The sequence below is a fragment of the Camelus dromedarius genome, chromosome 6, assembly GCF_036321535.1.
Source record: "Camelus dromedarius isolate mCamDro1 chromosome 6, mCamDro1.pat, whole genome shotgun sequence".
In the NCBI taxonomy this organism is placed as follows: domain Eukaryota; kingdom Metazoa; phylum Chordata; class Mammalia; order Artiodactyla; family Camelidae; genus Camelus; species Camelus dromedarius.
The window spans coordinates 10,780,008-10,802,495 of NC_087441.1; the positions used below are offsets into that span (position 1 = coordinate 10,780,008).

The following is a 22,488-nucleotide window of genomic DNA, read 5'->3' on the forward strand; positions in this document are numbered from 1 at the left end:
AATGTTTACCTCTGGGAAAGAAATGGGGCGGCCAAGGCCAGGGTGGGAGAAATTTATCTCCTCTATTTATTTAACTAACACATATATGACATTCACTGTGTGCCAAGTACTATCTAGTTCTTTCCAAATATTATTTCATTGATTCCATAAACACCCTAGACTATTTTACAGTTGCAAAAAAACTCAGCATAGAGAGCTTAAGTGACCTGCTCCACCAAGGTCACACAGCTAGTTAGCGGACGAGCTGGGAGTCAAGATTTGCGCACAGGTTGCCTGGCTGGTCTCTGTGCTCTCAACCACTTCACTCTGCAGCTTCAGGGGACTTGTCTATCACTGTTTAACCTTTTCTACTGCTGGGATTCCGTACCATGCCTGTATTACCAGTCCAAAAGATCAAAGATACAGCCACAATACAGCTGTCTCTAGAAGCGAGAGCTAAAAAGGAGATGCTCATACTTGGTCCTTCCTAAGTTTCCACGCCTTTACAGGGAGGAATATAAGCAGAAACATAATTCATTTTTAAACCTGTTACAAAAGAAGAGGAACAAAAATGCAAATACAGAAGAGCATCATTTGGTAATCAGTACTCGTAACAGCCACAGAACAGTCAGATCTTTTTTTTTTTTCTTTTATGTAACAGGCCATGTAACATTTCCTCTTTCCAACAATAGATAAGACAGTTTCACAGAACCACCACCTCACAGAGGCCTGGCTCACTCTGCCTGTGCAGGGGGCTACATTTGATCCAATCATCCCAGACTCTCAAATGGCTCCTGAAAGTCACATACCCAACAGAAACTGCATACCTTGTACTTCAGAGAAATTCTATTGATTTTTACCTGAAAGATGAATTTGATGTTAAGAGAGAGAATATAGGACTGATTTTCCTCAAAATGCTGGCAAATTTTATTCACCACCTTCTCCCTTAACTCCAACATGGTCTCATCCTTGTGCTCACTACCAGCTGGTACCCAGGCCCGACCCCAGGCCAGCTACATCCCTAAACATGCCTGTGAGGACCACACCGTTAGTGGACCCGGCGTCAATACTGAGGAGCATTTTGTTTTTACAGGGCACCAACAGTAAGTTATTTACTCATTTTTCCCTCACCCCCGAAAAAAACCATTTATTTTAGTATTTATTTTACAATGGAGCCTGGCCATTAAAAAGAAGACATTAAGACCCAAAGGAATGAACGAAGCTACAGGAGTGGAAAGATAAAGCCTATATACAGGGGTGGATTATCTAGCCACACTCGCATGCTCTTTAAATGATCAGACAAATCCTCTCTACTTGCCATAAGGCAGGGGAAAGTAATGCAATATTTGCTAGTTTCTTTAGCTACACGCCATGACATGTCTGCTATAAACTCCCAGAATTCAGGGTTTTCCACAATCTGGCCCCAAAAGACTTTCCAATGTTATTTCCTATTCACACAGAGCCAGGTGACCCCTGTTCTCAGCCTGTGTCCCAGCTTTCATGCTGTGCGCGAAGTGCCCTCCCGCCCTCCACCACACCTCCCAGGCCACAACCCGCCCATCTGCTGTGCTCAGATCCATGGCTAACCTTTCTCCAGCACTCGCGTCTCTTTTGAACCCCTTTGCTGAAAATAAACAGGAACGATGGGTGGGGATTCTACCTCTGAGATGGACCTCGAATTCTCTTTCTTGGAAAGTCTTTTTTTTTAAACTATGAATTATTATTTACAAGTGTTTTACTTTTCCTACTCACCTACAAGCTCCTTGAGGGTAGGAAATAATGTCTAGTTCATTTTTATACACCTGCAACATTTAGCCAAAAGTTATCATTTATTTGTTAAATCAACAAGTGAAGAAATGAATGAATGAAAAGGAGAAAAAGGAAAACAAATCTACCAACAACACTAAGTTTATAAGGGAATTAGCATCCAAGGATCTTAATTCCCTCCCCTGCTAACAGAAAGCCTCACACTTACTTCTGCCAGTGAAACGGAAAACTACCTTTATCATAAGAAACTAAGAATTCTGAGACCAAAGTTCTCTGTATCCTGGTAAAAATTGTTATTTCCAAAGCAGATTTAAAAAAAATTTTTTTTTTATATACACCAACCATCTTTAGAAACGTGAATATATTTTTACATCTGGGCATCTGGGGTGTCAGCCAGACAGACTCAGGAAGAGCAGTTTCACACACAAACAGGGCATCTTCTGAGCTCAGTGCTGTTAGTCATCCTAACCCAGCCTGTGGAAGCCGAAATGCCCCCTCACTCTCGTAAACAGGAAGTGAGAGGGTTTGCCACATCAGAGCTGGCTCTCTAATTCTTCCCCTGGTGAAAAGCTGTATCATGGACCCAGACATTCCCAGGAGCAATTCATCCCAAAGAGCAAATCTGCATCTAAGTGGCTTCTGGTAGCAACCTGAGACTCTACACTACTTCAACATCAATTTCAGAAAGAGAGTGATTCAAAGGTGGCGGGGGGCAGGGGAGGGAGGTGGTTAAAAAAAGAACCTCAGGCTGCAATTACCTTCTTCATCTGGTAAGAAGCATTTGCTAGGCTAACATTATCTAAATGCAGGCAGGAACACAGGTCTTTTCTATTTTGTCTCCTGTTAAATACACCCCAAACCTAACGATGCCATATGAACAGCTGTTTATATCAATGGAGACGACATGAATGCCACATCAAGTGCAATGTTTACGTAAAGACTTTGTTCAGCGACTCTACACCCAATAAGACTCTCTTAAAAGCCACTGGAATTTTTCAAAAGATGGCATATACTAGAAAAGGGATTTTCAACACAAAGCAAAAACAGCATTAACAGGAACCCAGTATCAACAGGGCTGGCACATCCGTGCCCTTCAGCGGTGGCCTCGTCAGCTCAAAAATAACACCGGCTTCTCCAGGGAATTCCAGCAGTGAAATTAATTCTCCCCATAAAAAGTCCTTCAGATGATACTTCCGCTCAAGTCAAATATAGCCTCTAGACGTCTCTTCTCTCTTTCTACTGTGGCTAGCTAGAACAGAAATGCAAACCCTGCAAGGCAGGGATCAAATGGTCATTTCTAAGGATACAAAGAAACTTAATATCGAATGCCCATCAATTCTCGGGGCATCCCTGCCTGCTCCACTCCTCACAGCGACGCAGGAATGTCACAGCAAAGCTGGTCAATGTTGCAAGCTCTTTGCTTCTCAGTATATCAGTCCACTGAATGGGACTGTCTCCTGGGGGTGGGCTGGGGACCTAACAAGTCAACGTGCTGTCTCCTGAGCACACTGAGGCTTGGGGTATATAAACTCTGATTGAGAGAATAACACACAGGCACAATTGCTATGACTGGCTGAGAACTCTATACATATTATCTCATCAACTCCTCAAAATGTGGGCACAGAAACGTTCAAGACAGGGCAGGTCCTACTGCTAAGGGTCAGACCACCTCCTTTGGACCACTGGCCTGTGCAGCATGAGCAGCCCTGGTCCACAACGGAGCTGGCACTACCCCAAACCACCTGAAGGGGGCTCTCTGATGCAGGACCCAGGAATCTGCATTTTTAGAAACTCCTCAGGCAAGTCTTATGAACTCTGAAGTCCGAGAACTGTTTCCCTAAATACTATACACATCCATGAGTCTCAAATGCCAGCAGGATGCTTCTTTTCTAGAAAAGCACAGCAGCTCAGTCATTCCCCTGGTTCCATGGCACCTAGCGCTATTACCAACATTTCTTTCACTCACGTACTCACACATGTAAGTAATAAGGGGGGGTTAAAGCTAACAAACATAAATTTCCAGATACCTGAATTCATGCCGCTTATCGCGGGGCTTCAAACATTTAAAGCACCTAAGAGGGCTCAGGAAATACTCAGCCCCGCACAGTCAAGATATGCCTGAAACAGCTGCCTAGGGCTTCTTCCTCCACCTTCTGATGTTCTTACAGTTTCTGTTTAAAAACCAGGTCTTCCCTTCCAGAGAGCCAGCTGTTTGGTTTGTATTAACAGGCAGAAGATTGGCTTCTCTGGAAAACAGAACAGGCAAATCTTCCTTCTTTTCAAGTACCAGGCTGCCTTTGGCCATGCTCAGAGTGCATGACATTTAGGGAAAGGCAGAGTCTGAAGCGATCGCTCTGAAGTACCATTCTAAGTTGCATTAAACACTGTTCTTAAAAATCAAATTCTTTAATTTGTGTAATTTTTTTAATCTTTTTTTTTTTTTCAGCATGAAACTGGGACAATTGTTTTCTAATTCATGACCAAAGCAAGTCAAGGTCACCGTTAGCAAGACAGTAAGCTCATGGGGAGGGGGGAGGGGGGATCGCGTGTTCAGATTTCTGGCCACGCAGGAGCCGGGCTGGACCCATGCAGATGCCCACTCTCGTTCAAGGTCACAGTGGCCCGCTGGGCAGGGGTGGAAACCTTGTCTCCCAGATGAGGAACCCAGGCTCGGTGTCCTCATGTGGTTTCCCCCTGAAGTAGAGTATGAGCCACGGCCAAGGATTCAGAAGTTGATCTGGAAGGTGATTCCAAGAAGGCCAAGCAACGGAGTGGGGCCGGTGAGTCTAGCGGGCAGAAAGCCCCATAAAGGGTGGAGACCAGGTTCCATGTGCAACAGGGCTCAACCCCACAGGGGCACCTGAAGAATGGGGGGGTGCACCCCAAAACTGTCTCAGCAGGGGATACGGCAGCTGGGGTGTCATCCACCAACAGGCTTTCATCCCTAGCTGAACGCTCCCACCACCCACTTTCCATTTCCATGGGCTTCTGATGTCGTCGTGTTTGAGGCACAGCGGAGAGGCTTCCCACTTCTCCCCACCTTGTCTCCCTCTTCCCCGACCTCACACACGGACAGGCTCCCTTCTGAGACCTTCACTCTCAGGCACTTAACTTCCTTCACAAGCTGCACAACTACTTCAAAAAGAAAAGAAACTCCATGTTTGCCAAGCACTGGGGGAAGCGGTCCATTGTGGCTGTTTTGTTTCCAACACAAGTGCATGACTCTGAAGCAGCAGAGGGGACAGTGAATCCCCAGGGAGAAGATTTCTTCCCTGCAGAGCACAGTCTCACCAGGAAACCAGGGAGGGGGTCAGTGGCTCTTTCCCAGATGGGGGTAAACCGTCCGGGCAAGGACAAGCAGAGGTATGCACTGCAGCCACGGGGGTACCTGTGGGAAGGCCAGCATGGAAAAGCACCACCATGGTCTGACTAAGCTAACCCCCCGCACACACAGACACGGGTACCCCTTAGGTAAGTTACAAAGCTGCAGCCCATTACACCAGCCCCCTAGGATGGGCATTACAACAGCCATCTACTATATCAAGGCCCACCTCTTATGCTGTTTCCTTGCCAAAAAAAAATAAGTGGTAAACAAGCTTAACTGGCCTGCTTGATCCTTGACTGTTTAAAAAAAGAAATTGCCACTTTTACTGCTTTCTATAGAAATTCATTACTGCAAGTACCAGAAGTGTGATAAACTCTGCAGTGACTTCTTATTAGGATAAAATACACAGAGATATAACCATCAGTGAATGCATCCCTCAAGAATAATGAATCCAACGAATGGACACACGAGGTCTCATGCGGGACACTCAGGTCTGTGAGAGCGGCCCAGGGAGGCTGAATGATGGTCCTAATATAACCAAGTAATTAATTAGTTCCGTCATAATTTTTGTTTTATGACACTCGCTTTCATATGTCAATAGTTGAAGTAATGGCATTTTAAATTGGAGGGAAGCCTCAAGAGAGGAGAAGAAAGCAGTGTAGACCTTACTGAATCACAAATCTTACAATCTGATTTTTTAATTCCAAAAATGACCTCATAAACTTGCTTTATAATTACATCTATCCTAACAGCTTCTCTTTCTGTGTTTTCCATTCATTTTCGGTACTCATGCAGATTTACGTCAGAAATCCGGGATGTTGTGTCGTATACCAGAAACTGACACATTGTAACTGACTACACTTCAATGAAAACACAAATAAAAGGAAAGTATAATCTGCTGACCAAAAGTAAATAAATATCATGTGTGCTTTTTTTTAAGACTCTGCGATTTTAAAGAATGTAATTTTGTGCAAAAACAATTCCTTGCTATTTTCACAGAAGTGTTGTAATTACTAAAATGCATGGGATTTTAATCAAAACTACTTGGTTGGCATCTGTGTTCTTCCCCTAAGAAATGAGAAGATATTCTTTGAACAGCTTAAGTAATCTAAGTTTGCAAGTTTGTAATTTTTGACAGCCTAAAAGTATTAGCTGGTGATACCAGCAGTAAAGAAGAAAGAAAACGCACAGAATCTTACCATTCGCCGTATTCTTTTTAAAGTTATCCAGGAATTCCTCCAGAAGCTGGGACTGGTTAGGAGGGGGCAGAAGACCCTTCTGGTCCCTTGAGAACAGGTCACTGTCTGACCAGGAAGAGCAGAGAGTCCCTCTGGTGTCCGGCGGCCGGGCGATCAGAGTGAGCCCGACACTCTTCTCAGAAAACAGGGCCTCCATCTGCTTGAGGTCAAGATCAGACACGGCTTCCCCGTTTAAGGTCATGATTTCATTGCCCTTTCTCAGCCCTGAGAAGGATGAAGGGGACACAGAGGAAGAAGACAGAGAGAGATTACTGTGAGGCATGTCTTAAGATGAGAAGTAGCTGCAAACTCAAGCCGGGGACTGTCTCAGGGACTGTTCTGCTGCCGTCTTCAAAGTGAGGGCCGGAATGCACAGGACTGGGATTGCAGAGATGCCAAAACACACTTCAGCCCTGTTTCCAGACTAGTATTAGAAGAAGCAGTTGGAGGGTCACTCAAACGAATTATTCCTCTATTTATCTGATTTTCCACGCCCCAGGGAGTCATATGTGTCTGTCTATCTGCCTGGCTGGCTCTCCCTGTCCGTCTGTACATACGCACATGCACTGTGTGTGTGCACAACTTCTCCCTCCCTTTCCAAACACACACACACACAAATTCTCTCTCTCTCTCTCTCTATATATATATATATATGTACATACATTTTCAATTAAACTATTAAGTTTACTTTTCTAAAAATTCTAGGAGACATCATTTTCTGATAAAACCATAAGGAGATTTCACTAGCCAGACTGCAGTGCACAGGCTGGAATGGAGAGAGAACGGAGACCCTGGACCACACGCACCTTCCCCATATGCCAGGCCGTCAGGGAGAACGTCACTTATAAATATGCGGCTAAGATGCTGCCGCTCGTCCACCTGCGCTGTCACTGCAAACCCTGGGGATGAAAATGAAAGAGAAAAAGCAAGTCTAAGTGCATCACATTGATTAATTTCCCCAACTTAATTGACAGTAATTCCTCGAATATCTAGTCTCATAAGTACAGTATGTTTAGAAAGTCTAAACTACAACTAGTTTGAAAGCACAGATATCCAGCAAAGGCAGAAAAAGGGGAGCAGGTCAGATTCAAAGAATAAAGACGAATGCATGACCTTATTCAAAAGTTGAGACAATATACTGACATTTAGAGCAGCATTATTCACAACAGCCAAAAAAGGTGGAAGCAACCCAACTGTTCACTGACAGGTGAACAGTTAATAGATAAACAGAAGGCAGTATGCAATGGAATATTATTCACTCAGAAAAAAGAAGAAAACTCTGGCACATGCCACAACATGGACAAACCTTGAGGACATTATGCATGTGAAATAAGCTAGCCATGAAAGAACAAATACTGTGTGATTCCACTTATATGGGGCACTTAGAGCAGTCAAATCTACAGAGACAGAAAATAGGAGGTTGATTGCCAGATGCTGGGGGAAAAAAATGGGAAGTTACTGTTTAACAGAGTCCTTGTTTGGCAAGATAAAATCAGTTCTGGAAATGGATGGTGGTAATAGTTGAACAACAACATGAGTGGATTTAATGTCACTGACTGTCCCATTAACCATTCTTAACAAGTGGTTGCGAAGGTAAACTTTATGATATGTGTAGTTTAGCACAATTTAATTTTTTTCTAATTTGTTTTAAAAGTTGAGACCAAAAAATAATCTTATTGAAATAAATTATGTTGGCTTCAATACAAAAGATTTGTTAAGAAACAACTCTATATGGGACTAGGCACTTTAAGTGGCTGGAAAAAATGCTTGAATGGAGACAGTGCTTGCCCTAAATAGGACCAAGTGAGACACCCAGGCGAGACCTTCTTCCTCTAAACGCATCTCCCTCTGAGATGCTCTCCTCTCTGATTCCATGCTGGGAATACAAGTTTTTGGGTCTTGGTCCCATAACACTGGCAGTTCTTTTACAATAAGGAGAAAGGCATGTCCCCTGTCTACTCCGTGCTCAGGCAGAGCCTGGCAGAATTTGGTCACTAAAAAGTATTATTCCAAGTATCTTCCTCCAGTTATTCAAATGCAAAGAAGATTCACCAATGGGGACCGTGGAGAGTAGATTGAAGGCCAATAGAAACATGGACTAAACAGAGAGCTTCAGAGGAAAAACCAACATAACGTTTGGGTCCAAACAGATTACATAAACTAAGAAACAAAAAAAATGTCAATTTTATCAATTAAAAAAAAGGAACAAGTAACAAATCATAAAAAGAAAATAAACATATTACAATGACTAGAATGTAATCAGCTTGAGTCATTTTAAGGAAAATAATTGTGTCAATATATCTAATAAGAAATAGTCTTTCTACAGAGATATTTTTTGATCATTATCTAATTATCGAGTTCCTATGGTAAAAGATAAAATAAAAGACAGGAAGGAACTCTAAGACATGAGCACAGTCTAAAAAGAGCTCAAAGCCAAGTTCAAATCCAGGCAAATGAAAATGCAAGAATTAAATACTACAAAGTGATTTGGGTAATACTGACCCTTAATCGTTAAACTGAAGGTAAAGCAATCGAGTAAGGTTGTTTCAAGAAAGTTATTAGTTCTTGAAGGCTGGGTGGGATTTACACAGTCAGAGAGGAGGGACTGGGGGAGGAGGGGTGAAGGGGAGTGGACCAGGTGGGTGAAAAGCTGAGAGCAAAGACCCGAGATGAAAAGAACTGTTACATGAATCATAAATTAATCAGCTCAGAACAGCACTCAGCACACAATAAATTCATTGTGTTGCTATCATCGCCATCCTTCCAAATTTCTCGTCGATTCTTACATTCATTCCTTTTCATTACTTTGGCATCTCTCCCTACTATTAACACATCTTTTCAACCCGCTAACATGAATAAATAGAAATGAAGAAAGAGAAAGGAAGCTCGGAAACTACCGTCATAATTTCTGAAAATGTATAGAAAAAATTATTAGGCCCAAAGATACCGGAGTGAACTAGGCAAGGACAGACAAGGCGGTTCTCTAGCGAGGGTGTTCCTTGCGCTTACCGAAGTCAGAAACGCCCCCGGTCTTCGTCAGCTGCACGTCATAGACGTTCAGTGGGAAGACTTCTATCTCATCATAAACCTACACAAGGTAAAAACCACGAAAATCAGAGGATTTAATGTCATAGTATCTTGGAAATTTATTTTGTTTCCCAACTAGATGCCAAATTCGAACAGAATTTTCCCCAAAAATTACATATTCTAAAAGTAAAGGGCCAGGATGGGGTTCAGGTGTTCCCCTCTGAAGCCAGTGTCCACTTGCCTGGTCTTGCATGTATTCATACGGCGCAGGGATACAGTACTCAGTGTTTTCAGCTACTACTTTTCGAAGCTGAAGGCCATAGTGGCTGGGTTCCAGCTGCCTCATCTATAAAGAAAGTGACAGTTATCCAGATGTTAAGTGTTCCTTCTAAATTCATCACTGCTCATTAAAAATCAAAGTGGGAATTTCTAAAAGAAATCTCTTGTGTAATGCGCTGAGTTTAAACCTATCTAAGAGCTCAAATTTAAATATGCAAAAACAATGAAAGGAAGGACAAGTAATTATTTTTCAGAAGGTTTTCTCTCGATACTGCTTATCACTAAAGGCAAGGATGTATTCTGAAGAGGGTACAGTCATGGATATCTGATGGTAGAATGCATCTCAGCCAACGGTCTCTTCTCACAGATTCGTTGTACGTAACTTTAGGTTGTTTCCTGTTACTAACGTAGAGAAATCTGTGAAATGTGAGCAATTTCATATTCCACAGACTTCAGAATGAGGAATTTCCTACTCCAACAACTTTTCCCCAGGAAAAGGTGCACATACCTACACATTGTCTCTCATTCACATTTTCAACAATGAGAAATCATCTCAGGCTGGGCGATGCTCTAACTGGATCTAATCCACTAACGACTTCTCACCTCCTCTATCAGAACATTTCCCAACTTAATAACTGGTATCTTTGCTATAGAACAACACTGCTGGCTGTTTGAATAAAAATCTTATATGATGGAGTAAAAGAAATTTAAATTCAAAAGAATGTAAGCTGCATATAAGCCTTAAGTTAAAGTGACAAAAGAGGACTAAAATTAAAGATTATCCACATCTAGCAAGTATCCCTGCTAAAGAGTTACCAAGCTCTACATGCCTTTTTTTTTTTTTAACCATTTCATATATTTGCATTTTCTCTGAAAACTTTAAAAAATATTTCAGCTCTTCTACGCCATCTGGTGGTCTGAAAGCATCCACTCTGATTCTGCTGAGTCTGTTTCAGTGATCTCTGAGGGCTCTCCTGAAAATGTACCATAAACTTCCTTTTCAGAAATAAAACCCAGTGGGGACGGCACAGCTCAGTGGTAGAGTGCATGCTCAGCATGCACAAGCCCTGGGTTCAATCCCCAGTAGCTCCACTATAAATAAATACATTAAAACCTAATTCCCTCCCCCCTAAAAAAGAAATAAAACCCAGTTTGAATAATGAATAAAACACCATCTCATCACAATCTCCATGAACCAACTATGAGTGGTACCAACTTCCTCGTTTAATCTAGAGAAACTTGATAAAATGGTTTGGGGTGAACTCAAAACTACTTAGAAGTTTCTGCCACTCTCTCATAGAACACCATCTCTAAGTAACTTCCATAGCAACAGACTTCATAACTTCATAACCTGGTATAAAGCTTTATGTAGAATTTCAGTAAGATAGCTCAAGTTCTTCATGAAGGCAAGGGGTCATGACCTAACCCATTCTCCTAAGACGTGGAAGAGGAAATGTTAATTAACAAACATGTTCATTTGTTCCTCCGTGGAGAAAGTGAGGTCTTACACACCACACGAATTTAGAAGGCACAGGAGGGCAATGTTAACTGAGTACTTCCATTCAGAAGTTTGTTTCTTCAGCAAAGCCCATTACCTTGCACGCCAAAGTCAGAACGTCTTCCACTCTGTGTTCTGGCTTGATCATCACAGTTACCGCTTGATGGTCCTGGAAGTGAACGTCAGCCTGGCTTTCCCACGTGCTGTCTCGGGGAACACCGTCTACTGCCGACCCGTATACGTGCAGCAGGTCACCCACCTGCTTTTAGATCCCAAAAGAGAAGGCAGACAGATTTGATACACAAACGAGGGAAATGACTGAAAACATGTCCCCTTGGTGTATGGTGTATTTTACAGTGAGCCCTTTCACCCCTCCCATCTCTGGCTTCTCGTGACCCTCCGGGGCAGACAAGCCTGGGGTGTCCTCATTTGTTCAACTCACATGAAACGGAAGCCCTGGGAGGCTGAGAGAAAATAACTTCCCATCCCACGTTCCAGCCACTATGCCATTTTGCCTCTCAGCCTGAATTAGAGCATGGCAGCTGATGGAAGGACAGCTTGGTGCAGACTCGTACTGCCCCGGAGCCGCCAGCCCACAAGGGGCACAGTGAAATCTGCGTCTGAGCCACGATTCGGTGAACTTCAGCTACTGGCTAATCCACGGCCACTAACGCCTGCCTGCATCCCACCATGAACTGCAGTTACCTGATTCCAAGCACATTTCTCTTCGCTCTTACTCCTATTTGTTTTTTAAAATTAACCCCTAATCCTGACTTAAATGTTTTCCCATCCTTCAGCTATTTCATATCCAGAAGCATTTTTATAAATCATTCCCAAACAGACCACCTTTCAGAAACTTTTCCCAAAGAAATGTGGTTTCCTAAACTTTACCGTCACAGTAATCCAACGACGTCAGGCTAATAGGTACTATTATGATTTACAAACAAAAATAGTTAACATTTATGAAGCAACTCAGAAATGTTTCCCTCTGGCTAGGTTCTTACATGAGTCTCGTGGTAAAGACAAGACTTGGGGATTTGAAACCAAAAGGTGTTCAAGTACCACTTAACCAGCAGCAGGACATTTCCCTTGCTGAACCTTGTCTCCTATTTTGTAAAAGGGGATATTATTAATATAATAGAATTGCTTACATTTATTAATAATACAAATTTTTGTGAGCAAAGGAGATCCTGTATGTGAAAACACCACACACATCAGAAAATGTTACATAGTGATCCAACGCTATCATATTATTATATCCCACCCATCATACCTTGAAGTCATCACTGACTGGTGATTTTATTTGAATTCCATGCATTTAAAAACACACACACACACACACACACACACACACACACACACACACACACAAAGCAAAAGATCCTCCTGTATACGATTAAAATACTAGAATACAGACATTAAAGAAATTGGAAAGAGCAGGTTTAGGCAAAGAAAGGAAAGAATCAATCTTCCTGTGTGGTCTTTTTTAAATGTGTTGCTCATCTTTGAAGTGACATTTCTGGATCTGTCATGGATCTGTCACTTTCTGTACATTTTCCTGGAAAGATGATCACAGCCCAGAATGGATATGAATCTCACGTGCCAAAGGGAGAAGAAGAGAGAGACAGAGACAGAGACAGAGGAGGAGATGCCCAGAGCCAAGGACACAGCGAATCAGCACGGACACCACTTCCCCCTGAAAGGTCCTATCTCACACGGGTCACATTTTCTTCCCTGGTTAAACCTCCAGGCACTTTGGTTCCTCTGAACAGTGATTTCAACCAGGTGCATCAGCAAAGGGCAGGTACTGCCTTAAAGGCACAGACCCCACCTCTCAAACTGCTGTCCCTCAGAATCAAACTCAAAGCCCAGCAGAGGTCACTGTGGAGCAAGAAACCACAAGAGCCAAGCCAAGAGGAAGTCAAATCGTCTCAATCACCACTGCAAAGCAATTTGTTCTGTGCTTCTAGAGCAGACCAGGGAAAAACATGGCTGAAGATGGAAACTAGGGGAGGGAGGTGGGAAACACGAACCCCCAACTCCCCTTGCCTGCCCTCCTGTTCCCATCCCTACAGAGCACCCCAGAGAGACGGTACCACACGCCGTCAGTTCACTCACTGTTCACAGCCCTCGGAGGGAGGCACAGTCCTCACCCTCCATCTAACAGGTGAGAATAACGAGGCTCAGAAATTCTAGAAACTTGCCCCAGCTCTCATAGTGAGCTGTGGCTGTCGAACTGGGGGGATGTGAACCCTGGAAACCGGCCTGAGCCTGCGCTCCCCACCAGGGCACGTAGAACTATCAGCCTGGCGGTGACCTCCCAGAACACGGACACAACCCAACTTTCTTGACTCCTTTCAGTTTTTCTATGACGCACACCGTGTTCTGGTGAACACAGTGGCTCCCCTGACCCGAGAAACAAGAAACACCATCTTGCCTCCAGACCCCCAGTCGTTTCCACCTCCTTCCATGCTTTACCTTCCTCACAGCAACTGTGCTGAAACCACATAGATCTTTCAATCTTATTTCAAATGCTACCTCCTCTCATTTGAAGTCCCTCTTGCTCTCTCCCCGTCTTCAACCCCAATTCCGCTCAGTTAGATGTGTCTACTCTCCTACGTGCCTGTACAGCACAGAGCTACACCCAGCTCACTGGAGACTCATTTTTAGGCTGCTCACATGCCCCCCACCCCAACAAGTGCTGAAATGAATGACCAGCAGAGGACCTGACTTTCCCATTCTCAGTCTCCTTCACCCTTAACCCAGAGCACCCAGCACCCAGAACACACCCAACCCACGGGTGTAGAATTGGATGCAACCAGAAATTCAGATGCTTGGAAGGTAAAAGTTGTTCATTTTCAGCATCTTATTTGAATCTGTTTACACAGTGTTTCAAGAAGACAAATTAACAGGATTACTGAAGGGGAAGAAAAACTAGACAGGACAAAAGTGTGCAGGCAAACGGGAAGATGGAAAGAAGAACAAAAGAAATATTCATAGTCTATCAGCGACACAAGGCCGTGTGCCTGCAGCTGCTCGGAGGAACCATTTCCCGAGTCTACGCTGTTGACCTAAGATCTAGTGAAGACCTAGTGAGGGACGGGAAGATGCCCGTCAAAGCCGAGGCCGTGGAAGACTCAGATCCTCTAAGAGCTGCTACAGAGAACATTTACATGTAATTTTTCCCTGTATGTTACACACACACACCCCCCAGAAGTGTGTGCAGTTAAAGAAAGTGGAAGTCTGGCTATTCAAAGAAAAAATCAAGAATATGGAATTGATTAATTCCTTAATTCAAACTAGGAAAAGAAAAGGCTACTTGGTGCTTACAGATCTCCAAGGCTGTTGGAAGCTTTGCCGACTTGGAGAAAAAACTCGACTGATTGCCTCAAGGGTCAATGTTATCCACGCTGAAAGCACATGCTTTATTTTCAATAGGCCTAAGAATTTTCATAAAAGGAACAGAGAATCATGGAAATAAGCACACAGGCTGAGCTGTCTGGAAAACCCTTTTCTCAGCTTACACTTAAAGGTGCCACGTTAACGTCCTCTTTTAGCCACCCACCCAGAAGTCCCCGGTCCGCTACTTCTGTCAGGACTGTTGCACACCCCTCCCACCCACTCCGTCTCCCCCTCCTCCTAAAAATTACTTTCTAATCAGCCTGTTCAAGGTTTCCAGTTCCTGGAGGAGACAAATGAGGCAGCAAAAATACAGTAAACAGACAATCTGGGTAAAATCCCAGACTGGTCAGGGCTGGTTATCTCATGTCTCTATGCTTCAATTTCTTCACCTTTAAAAGGGGCTAAAGCATGGTAGCCTCGTGGAGAGGTCAGGAATGGTGTGAGGAATGGCCTTTGAAAGGATTACATGAACTATAAAGGACCATATCAATATAAGAACTTTTTTGAAGTTCAGAGTGGATTGTGGAATTACACCTTCGGAGGCTTGACCACCATAATTAACGGTGGCCACTACAAAGAACTGCATGAGAATCACCCCTCGTTTTAAAACCCCGGGGAACCATGGTGACTACCGATGCACAGAGTGCCACGTGGTCCAGCTCTGAGAAGCCATCCATGAAACAGCCACATCACTGGATGGCAGCCTTGGCCACCACAGACACTACAGTGAAGGTCTGCAAATCACTGCGGCCCTCCTTGTAGGGCAGCTTCTACAGAAGCATTTCTTATTACTATGACATCAATGGTCTTGAAAGCACATGTCAAATTACTTCTGCTCAGTGCACCTCCAGGAGAGGAAACTGAAACTCCGTGGGTTCTCACAGCAGATGCCTTTGGATCGAATGGCTTGTAATTACTACTTGGATCACAGAAGGGAAGTGAGTTGCACAATCACAATGTGGCTGTCACAAATGGGCCCGCATCACAGTCGCTGATAAAAGGAAGGTCTATTAGCAAGTGAGATGAGGGGACAACACAAAAGGAGTGACGCGCTCTTGGTTGTCTTAACGCAACAAAATGTCACAGAGGAGAAGGTGTCTATTTCCTTCTTGGGCTGATGCCCAAACATCAGTTGATATAAAAGGAAAACAAAGGCCGATCTATGCGCTATCCATCTGCATCTGCATGTACGTTCTGTGGGGTTCCATACTGAACGTTCTCTTTAAATAAACAGGCTACTGTGTTATGGTCAAGGGTAAGGGTTCCATTCATAGTTTCCATTAAAAAAAAAACCCAACATTAGCATATTTTTCCCCCCAGTTTGGAGCCAGTGACTAATGTGACAATACTTCATTCACTCACTGCCTCAGAAAGTCGGGACACCTCAAGCCAACTTTCCAGGGGACAGAGCCAAGGCCCAGGGCTCCACACTTTCTGCAGTGACGCTTCTGGGGTAGCTGCCGCCCAGAGCCTCAGCGGGGGATTCGTTGTCACAATCTCCATAACAAACACCTCCCCTCAAATGCTGGGGTGGATTCGTTATTACTCGTCAAGAAGTACCTTATGAAAAGCTTCCATTTTGGGCTAGCCAAAGTGTCCTTTAAAAAATGCTCAAAGAAGACTGGCTTTATTCCATCCCCAACAGATCTCAAATGAGGGTGACTCACTGTTGGACTGTTACATGATGCACCAGTTAGAAAGGAATATTTTTAAATGCCCGTGACCCCCGCCCTCCCTCCCCGCACTCAGGAGTGACTGCCTTTCTGTGTTCTGCTACTGGACATAATATACTGATGGTTTACAAACAGACCAGTTTGTGCAAGTTATAAATAGTCTCCAAGAACAATTAGCAGAGGAAAACTCCTGAAATGAAATACTAATTATTCAACCAGCTACAGGCAGAATTTTTAGTCCCAGAGATATAAAAAACAAAATACCCTTAATTCTATCTGCAACTCCATTTAAACCTAGTTATCTGAGTACCACAGTACAGAAATGATAAACACACCATTAAAATAGCCCTTAATGTCAAAGGAATTTCTTCAGTGTTGCTACGCCAGAAGCAATGTTTAGTTAAAATAAATAGGGATAAATGTTTAAATGCACATGCTTTAAAAAACAGATGCAATAAAACTTTCCTCTCACCCGTTACAGCGCCAATGGGGTTTGTCGATTAAATCATAAGATCATTTGGTAATCTGAGCCCAACTTAAATGAGCGCTAAACTTAATTCTGACCATTAATGGCTATTTTAGCAGAATTTATTTTCAAAGTCCAACAGAAGTTCTGTTAATAGAAAGTGCTTTGATGATACAATTTCTAAACACTCAGAGTAGGAATTTTAAATTGTTATTTAATGCTGGAAGAGATAACGACCTTAAAATTATGGTTTTTTACTACAAATCAAACAGCTCTTCTCAACCATTAAAAGGCCACATCTAATATAGGCAATTCATAGGCAAATTTATTAAGCAACTCTATGTCCTTAACAGTGAGCACTGGATTGAGAATATATACATAATCAAGGGTCCTAATTACAAGCTCGCCTGGGAGACACGACATACATACTTGGTGGGATGACTAACTGTAAAAGATAGTAAGAACCAAGCAAATAATACTGATACAATTTTTTTTTTAAATCAAGTAAAATCCCTGGTGGATGGTGTCATTTGATCTGGACTTGGGGATAAGCCCTGCATGTGCACAGAGATAAAGGGGCAGGGAATGGAAGTTATTTATTATGAAAAGTCTACCATTTTGAAGGTTTTGATTTATAAAAAGGAAGGTTTGGCTCTGGCGTCCTCAGGCCGGTTTGGTGAAATCTGGCAAAAGGAGCACATGGAGACCACCCAGGAGCAGCACCCTAGAAAGGCACCCCCCCCCCCCGCCCCCTGCACAGCCACCTCATCCATGCCCTGCCCTCTCACAGCCCCTGACCTCTGAGGATGGGAGGTGAGCAGGACAGGGTTTTGAGCTAAGGTTTCTACCCCATTTCAGGACAGCCCAGGCACAGCTTCCCCCCAGGAGCAGTCTCAACAGTAACCCTGGCACGGCCTTGGTACCCAGGGTTGGGCCAGCCTCCCGTGGAGGCAGAAGAGGTGGCTGTCTACGTTGTGTAATTTTAGGATCACCAGAAAGCTCCTCAGTCACCTCCACCAGGGCCCGTCACAGCGTCTGACATTCCACCATTCTTCAGTTCTTTCCAACTAAATTGCCAATTCACTGAATTATCCCAGTTAATTTGTTAAATGGAACTGCCTCTTTCTGCAGAAGCATATTAAATCTGTCCAAGCCCTTAAAATCAGGTTTCAGCCTCAACGATGGTTTAGAGGTTTATTGGACATGAAGCCCAAGATAAAATGATTTGGAGAGGAAGATGATAAGAGAAATAAATTGTCGAGGGGAGGGTGTAACTCAGTGGTAGAGGGCATGCTCAGCATGCACAAGGGCCCAGGTCCATCCCCAGGACCTCCATTAAATAAATAATTAAATAAATGAACTTAATTACCTCTCCCCCTCCCCACAAAACAACAACAACAACAAAAAGACAGAAAGAGATCATAACGTGAAACACAGCTTTAAGGGGAAGGTGTGGATTTGAAAAAGATGCAAAGAAGCAGCATAAGCTCACCCCGGCCCCCTTCACCCTACTTCAGAATTCCATCCAGAAGTGGTTCTGAGGATTTGCTCAGTCAGAAGTCATTCTGGGGACTGGAAGGGGGCCCCCGTGCTCGGCTCCACTGAGGACACTTAGGATGTGCTGTGTGCTCTGTGTGTGTGTGTGTGTGTGTGTGTGTGTGTGTGTAAAGATCCCTAACATCCTGAGAGGAAAATGTAAGTCTAGATTCATTAAACTCTCAAATGAAGGGCAAGTACTGCTGAGGAACAGGGACAAGCAAACGAAAGCTGCAGTTCTGACTCCCGTCCAGCTAGGCTGCTTCTAAGGCGGAGTTGTCGTGAGTTCAGATACCTGCAGAAATACTTGGTGTTTTGAGAGTATCTGTTACCTACTCGGGACCGTTTAAACTCTGAATTTACTCTCCACGGACGCACGTGGAGACCCTGAGCTAGCATCCCCGACTTGACACTTGTGTCATCCAAGTACACAATGGCAGCCGCTCTCAGCCGCACTTACCTCACTGGAGCTAGTGGAGTTCTGAGGTAGCTGAGTCCCAGGAAATCCATGGCTGCCACTTGAATCAAATATCTGACAGACAGGAAGGGAAAAAAGACGAATGAAATGGCTCTGCCATACCCATTTGGCAGCTACCCTTTCTCAATATTTAAAAAATTAAGTTCCAGGACATTTTGTAAGATCTTCATACCAAGCCACAGTTTGTACTATTTACTACTCCACTATATTTAAAAATTTAACTTTAAAAGAAAAGTTGCTTTTTTTCCTTCCTATACAGTTATACATTTTACTTTTTCTTGTTACATATTATTCAAGACATCCTGGATCTTCTCGATGTTGACTTTAACCAGGAAGTACACATTTCTCAAGATGCAGAAGAGAAACTGAAGTTCAGTTGGCAAGCCACCAGAATCAAGCTAATAACCGTTTTTAAAATGTGCATAGAACAAATATTGGTAAGAAATAAAACTAAATATTAAAAGTGGTCGTGCTTGGGTGGAGGGGCTGGGAAAAATTTCCTTTTCCTTCTCCAATTTTTATCTTCTAGATTTTGTGGGAGAATACTAAACATTAAAGAATAGGCCATTTATGGATACCCACTACACCAACTGTGTTCAGCTATATAAACACCAGCACTACAATTAGTTTCGTATCTTTAAAGCAAAAATATTCAACCAAATGCTTTTGTCTCAAGAAAGCTTACACTAAGGATATTTACCACATATAATGGGGTAAAGACCATATTAGGCTCTTATCTAATCAGCCATATGTCCACATTTAAGAAAAATAAGCAAATATCAAGATATTTATTGTTGCCATTTAATTATATAGAATTGGCTGTCTTGATTAAAATCAGAATTTTTCTCAAAGACATTATTCAACTGTCACAGACGTTCAGTTCAAAAACATAAGCCCAACGTTAGGCAAGTTATAGTGGACTATCATCTATAATAAAGACATATATTTCCATTTATAACCAACAAATGATGACTTTCACAATTAAAGTACAAGCAGAACCACAATTTTTAAATATGCTATTCTTTCCCATTGTATATGGGTATACAAACACAGCGGCCAAGTAAATGGAGTTTGTGTTTTCACCGTCTTTCAGTCCAACCACCCACTCCACACCACCCCCACTCTCACTGTTTCAGGTTATAGACAGGTCAGAGAAGTCGATTCTATCCCTGAGATTCATCTAATTCACGGAACTGTTATATACAATCAAGTAAATGTCCATGTTAACTTAGAAAAGTAAGTTCCATAAAATGTGCCCATATCCCGAACAACAGCACCCAGTCGGAAGCGAAAGCAAGAACTTCCGCAGACGTCACTGCACACATTTCTCTCTTCACTTAAAGGATCAGATCATCGTGGTGGTGATAACTCACCTTTTCAATAGTCTTTGAAAAAATAATAATCTTAAGCCACGTCACCCAGCCACATAAAACATCATTATCACACACTGTAAAGCGGCAATGGGGGCGAAACTCAGACAAGAGGATTCAAAACGCCCCGAAAGCAATTCACTGTACATGGGCCACATTTCGACAGTAAGTGCTCAGGCTATTTTTACTTGATAAAATGTTCAAACAACCGCCCTTCCTCTAGAGAACTAAGCAGCAGCGATGGCGCAGTGCTGAGGGGAGACCAAGTCCCAGCCCTGCCCCTTGGGTGCTGTGCTGACGGGGCAAGGAAGTGACTTAACCTCTCCTGGTCTCAGGCTCCTCACCTCTAAAATGTGACAACAAACAGCCCACTTTGTGTCACATCGATTAAATCAGCAAGGTGTCTGGCACCAGCAACAGAATTTAGCTGCTGTTACTGATTGCTATTAATTTTACATGTTGATTGTAATATAAAACCAATGACACTTCCAAAGGCAGTGACGTGTGGATTCTTTTCTGACGATTGTTATTTTTGTGTTCCCAAGCGCTGCAGGTGTGAGCGAGGTGTGAACACCTCTTTGGGAGTGCCGAAAAGAGACTGAGCAACTTGTGTGTTTTCATCTGGGGGAAAAGCCCATGCCAAGACTGCATCCCTTTGCCCTAGCTTTTATCTCATTTGAAGGATGAGCAACATTTATGTTTTGTGGGATATCCAGGATCTCCCGCTAGGTCTGCTGTCTGTCCCGCCCACGCTGAGCAGCTTGCCTGAGTTACAGACAGCCTTTTCTCCTTCCCTCTTCTTGCGAGTGTGTCCAGCCCTTTTAATGAAGAAAATAAGCCCTTCTTGTGTCTTCCTCGCTGGGTCAGTGAGAGAGTTCTTTTCCGGAGAGCAGAGTCATCTCTAGAACATACCTAATTTAAAACACAGTTTAGAAAAATATTATAGCACATTACTTGGGTGACAGAGAGAATTAACCATTGCCCTAACAGAAGTAAACTCTGCTCGCTATAAATGTGTTCTGACCAGCCCCCAAAGCTGCCGTGCATCTGACATACCAGAAATGCATCTGCCACAGAGATATCTCCTATCTGGACAACACAGGTCTAGTGACAACATTCACATCTCTCCAGGGTGTGCAGCCGGGTCAGCAGAACAACCTGCAGAAACCCCAGGCTGAGCCAGTATCATCCACAGAAGCCACCCACACAGGAGCGATTTCTGAAAACCCAGTGGGGCTCCCAGCCGAACAAAGCAAACAGCCTTCCATCAGCCCTTTAATTCTTCACACCATTGTTGCTTCTCCTCAGGGATTCTGCCCTCCTGACTGTACAAGGTGGAACAGACAGAAGGGCAGATGCAGATGTGAATATTTAATAACGTGCACTAGTAGTGAGATGCCGAGAATAAGCAGCAGAGAAGCCAGGACTCTCCAGCAGGACGCCTCCAACCCCGCTTCCCCCAGCCCCGGCCCCCTGGGTGGCCCTGGGCAGTTACTGGGTTAAGTCACAGCAGAGCCGATGTCAAAAGGCTGGAGAAAGGTGAGCATCTGCAGTGCTCCCTGCACAGCGCCGAACAGCCTTCCTCGGAAACTCACCAGAGCGTGGAAAGAGGAAACTGACAAGACGCCCAACCGGCCGAGGGCCAGCTTGGAGGGGCGGCTGGCGGCAGCCAGGAGGCTCTTGGGGTTCGGCAACTCCCCGCCTTGCAGGCTGGCCAGATAGCAGCGCATCCTGAATAGATCCATGTGAAATTTCTCCAGGTTCTGCTCCCATTGCTGGATCTGTTCAAGCAAGCACAGGACTAATTTAAATAAAAACGAGACGTTTTCATGGGTCAGAATTGAAAATGTGATCCCCTTCACAAACTTTAAGGAAAAGATCATTTCAGCTGACGTCGCACGGTTGAAATTAGTCTTCCCTGCTCACCCCTACCTCAAGCCCTCCTACCAAAACACATGGGGTTAGAGAGCCCTGCACTTCATCAGGATGGCCCCCAGAAAAAAAGAAAACCAGGGGTCCCAATACAGCACTTGTGCCACAACCTCTGGAGAACTCCAGCACCGAAAACCACCCTGACTTAAGGCGGGCGCACAGCTGTAAGTCAGTTCTTCCACTTTGTTTCATTTACATTCACAGCCTCTGATCTTTAACCAGATTCCTGAACAGCACACAAACCGAAGCTGGATGAATGGTGGCAGTGGCTGTACATTTCTGCACATTCTGAGAATGACTCAAAATAATACAAAGCAGATGAACTTCAGGCATAAAGACAAATAGAGCTTTGACTCCTATTTTAAATGTATTAGAGAATAATCACCAACTATACGTCTGAATAAGAGTAAGGCACATAATATTCACATGTGGAAATTTCTATGTACTTCTTCAAAACTGAAGTCACAAGTTGGTAAGGAAATACAAACTCTAGGAGCCACTTTCTTTTCTTCCAAGGA

The 22,488-nt window shown here is 43.6% G+C and overlaps 1 protein-coding gene across 6 annotated transcripts in view; it reads right to left on the minus strand.

Annotated features, from left to right (window-relative positions):
* Positions 1-22,488, minus strand: part of TIAM2 (TIAM Rac1 associated GEF 2) — a 216,277-nt gene that overhangs the window by 60,448 nt on the left and 133,341 nt on the right. For 5 of the 6 annotated variants that reach the window (XM_064486539.1, XM_064486537.1, XM_064486538.1 and 2 more), the window contains 8 exons: positions 21,634-21,819; positions 20,804-20,950; positions 18,651-18,722; positions 11,211-11,375; positions 9,578-9,682; positions 9,319-9,397; positions 7,116-7,208; positions 6,271-6,534 (listed from right to left, as the gene is read on the minus strand). In XM_064486539.1, the coding sequence (XP_064342609.1) occupies positions 6,271-6,534; positions 7,116-7,208; positions 9,319-9,397; positions 9,578-9,682; positions 11,211-11,375; positions 18,651-18,722; positions 20,804-20,950; positions 21,634-21,819 (1,111 nt within the window). The remainder of the gene's footprint in view (positions 1-6,270; positions 6,535-7,115; positions 7,209-9,318; positions 9,398-9,577; positions 9,683-11,210; positions 11,376-18,650; positions 18,723-20,803; positions 20,951-21,633; positions 21,820-22,488) is intronic. The other variant, XM_031456597.2, reaches the window with a different exon arrangement.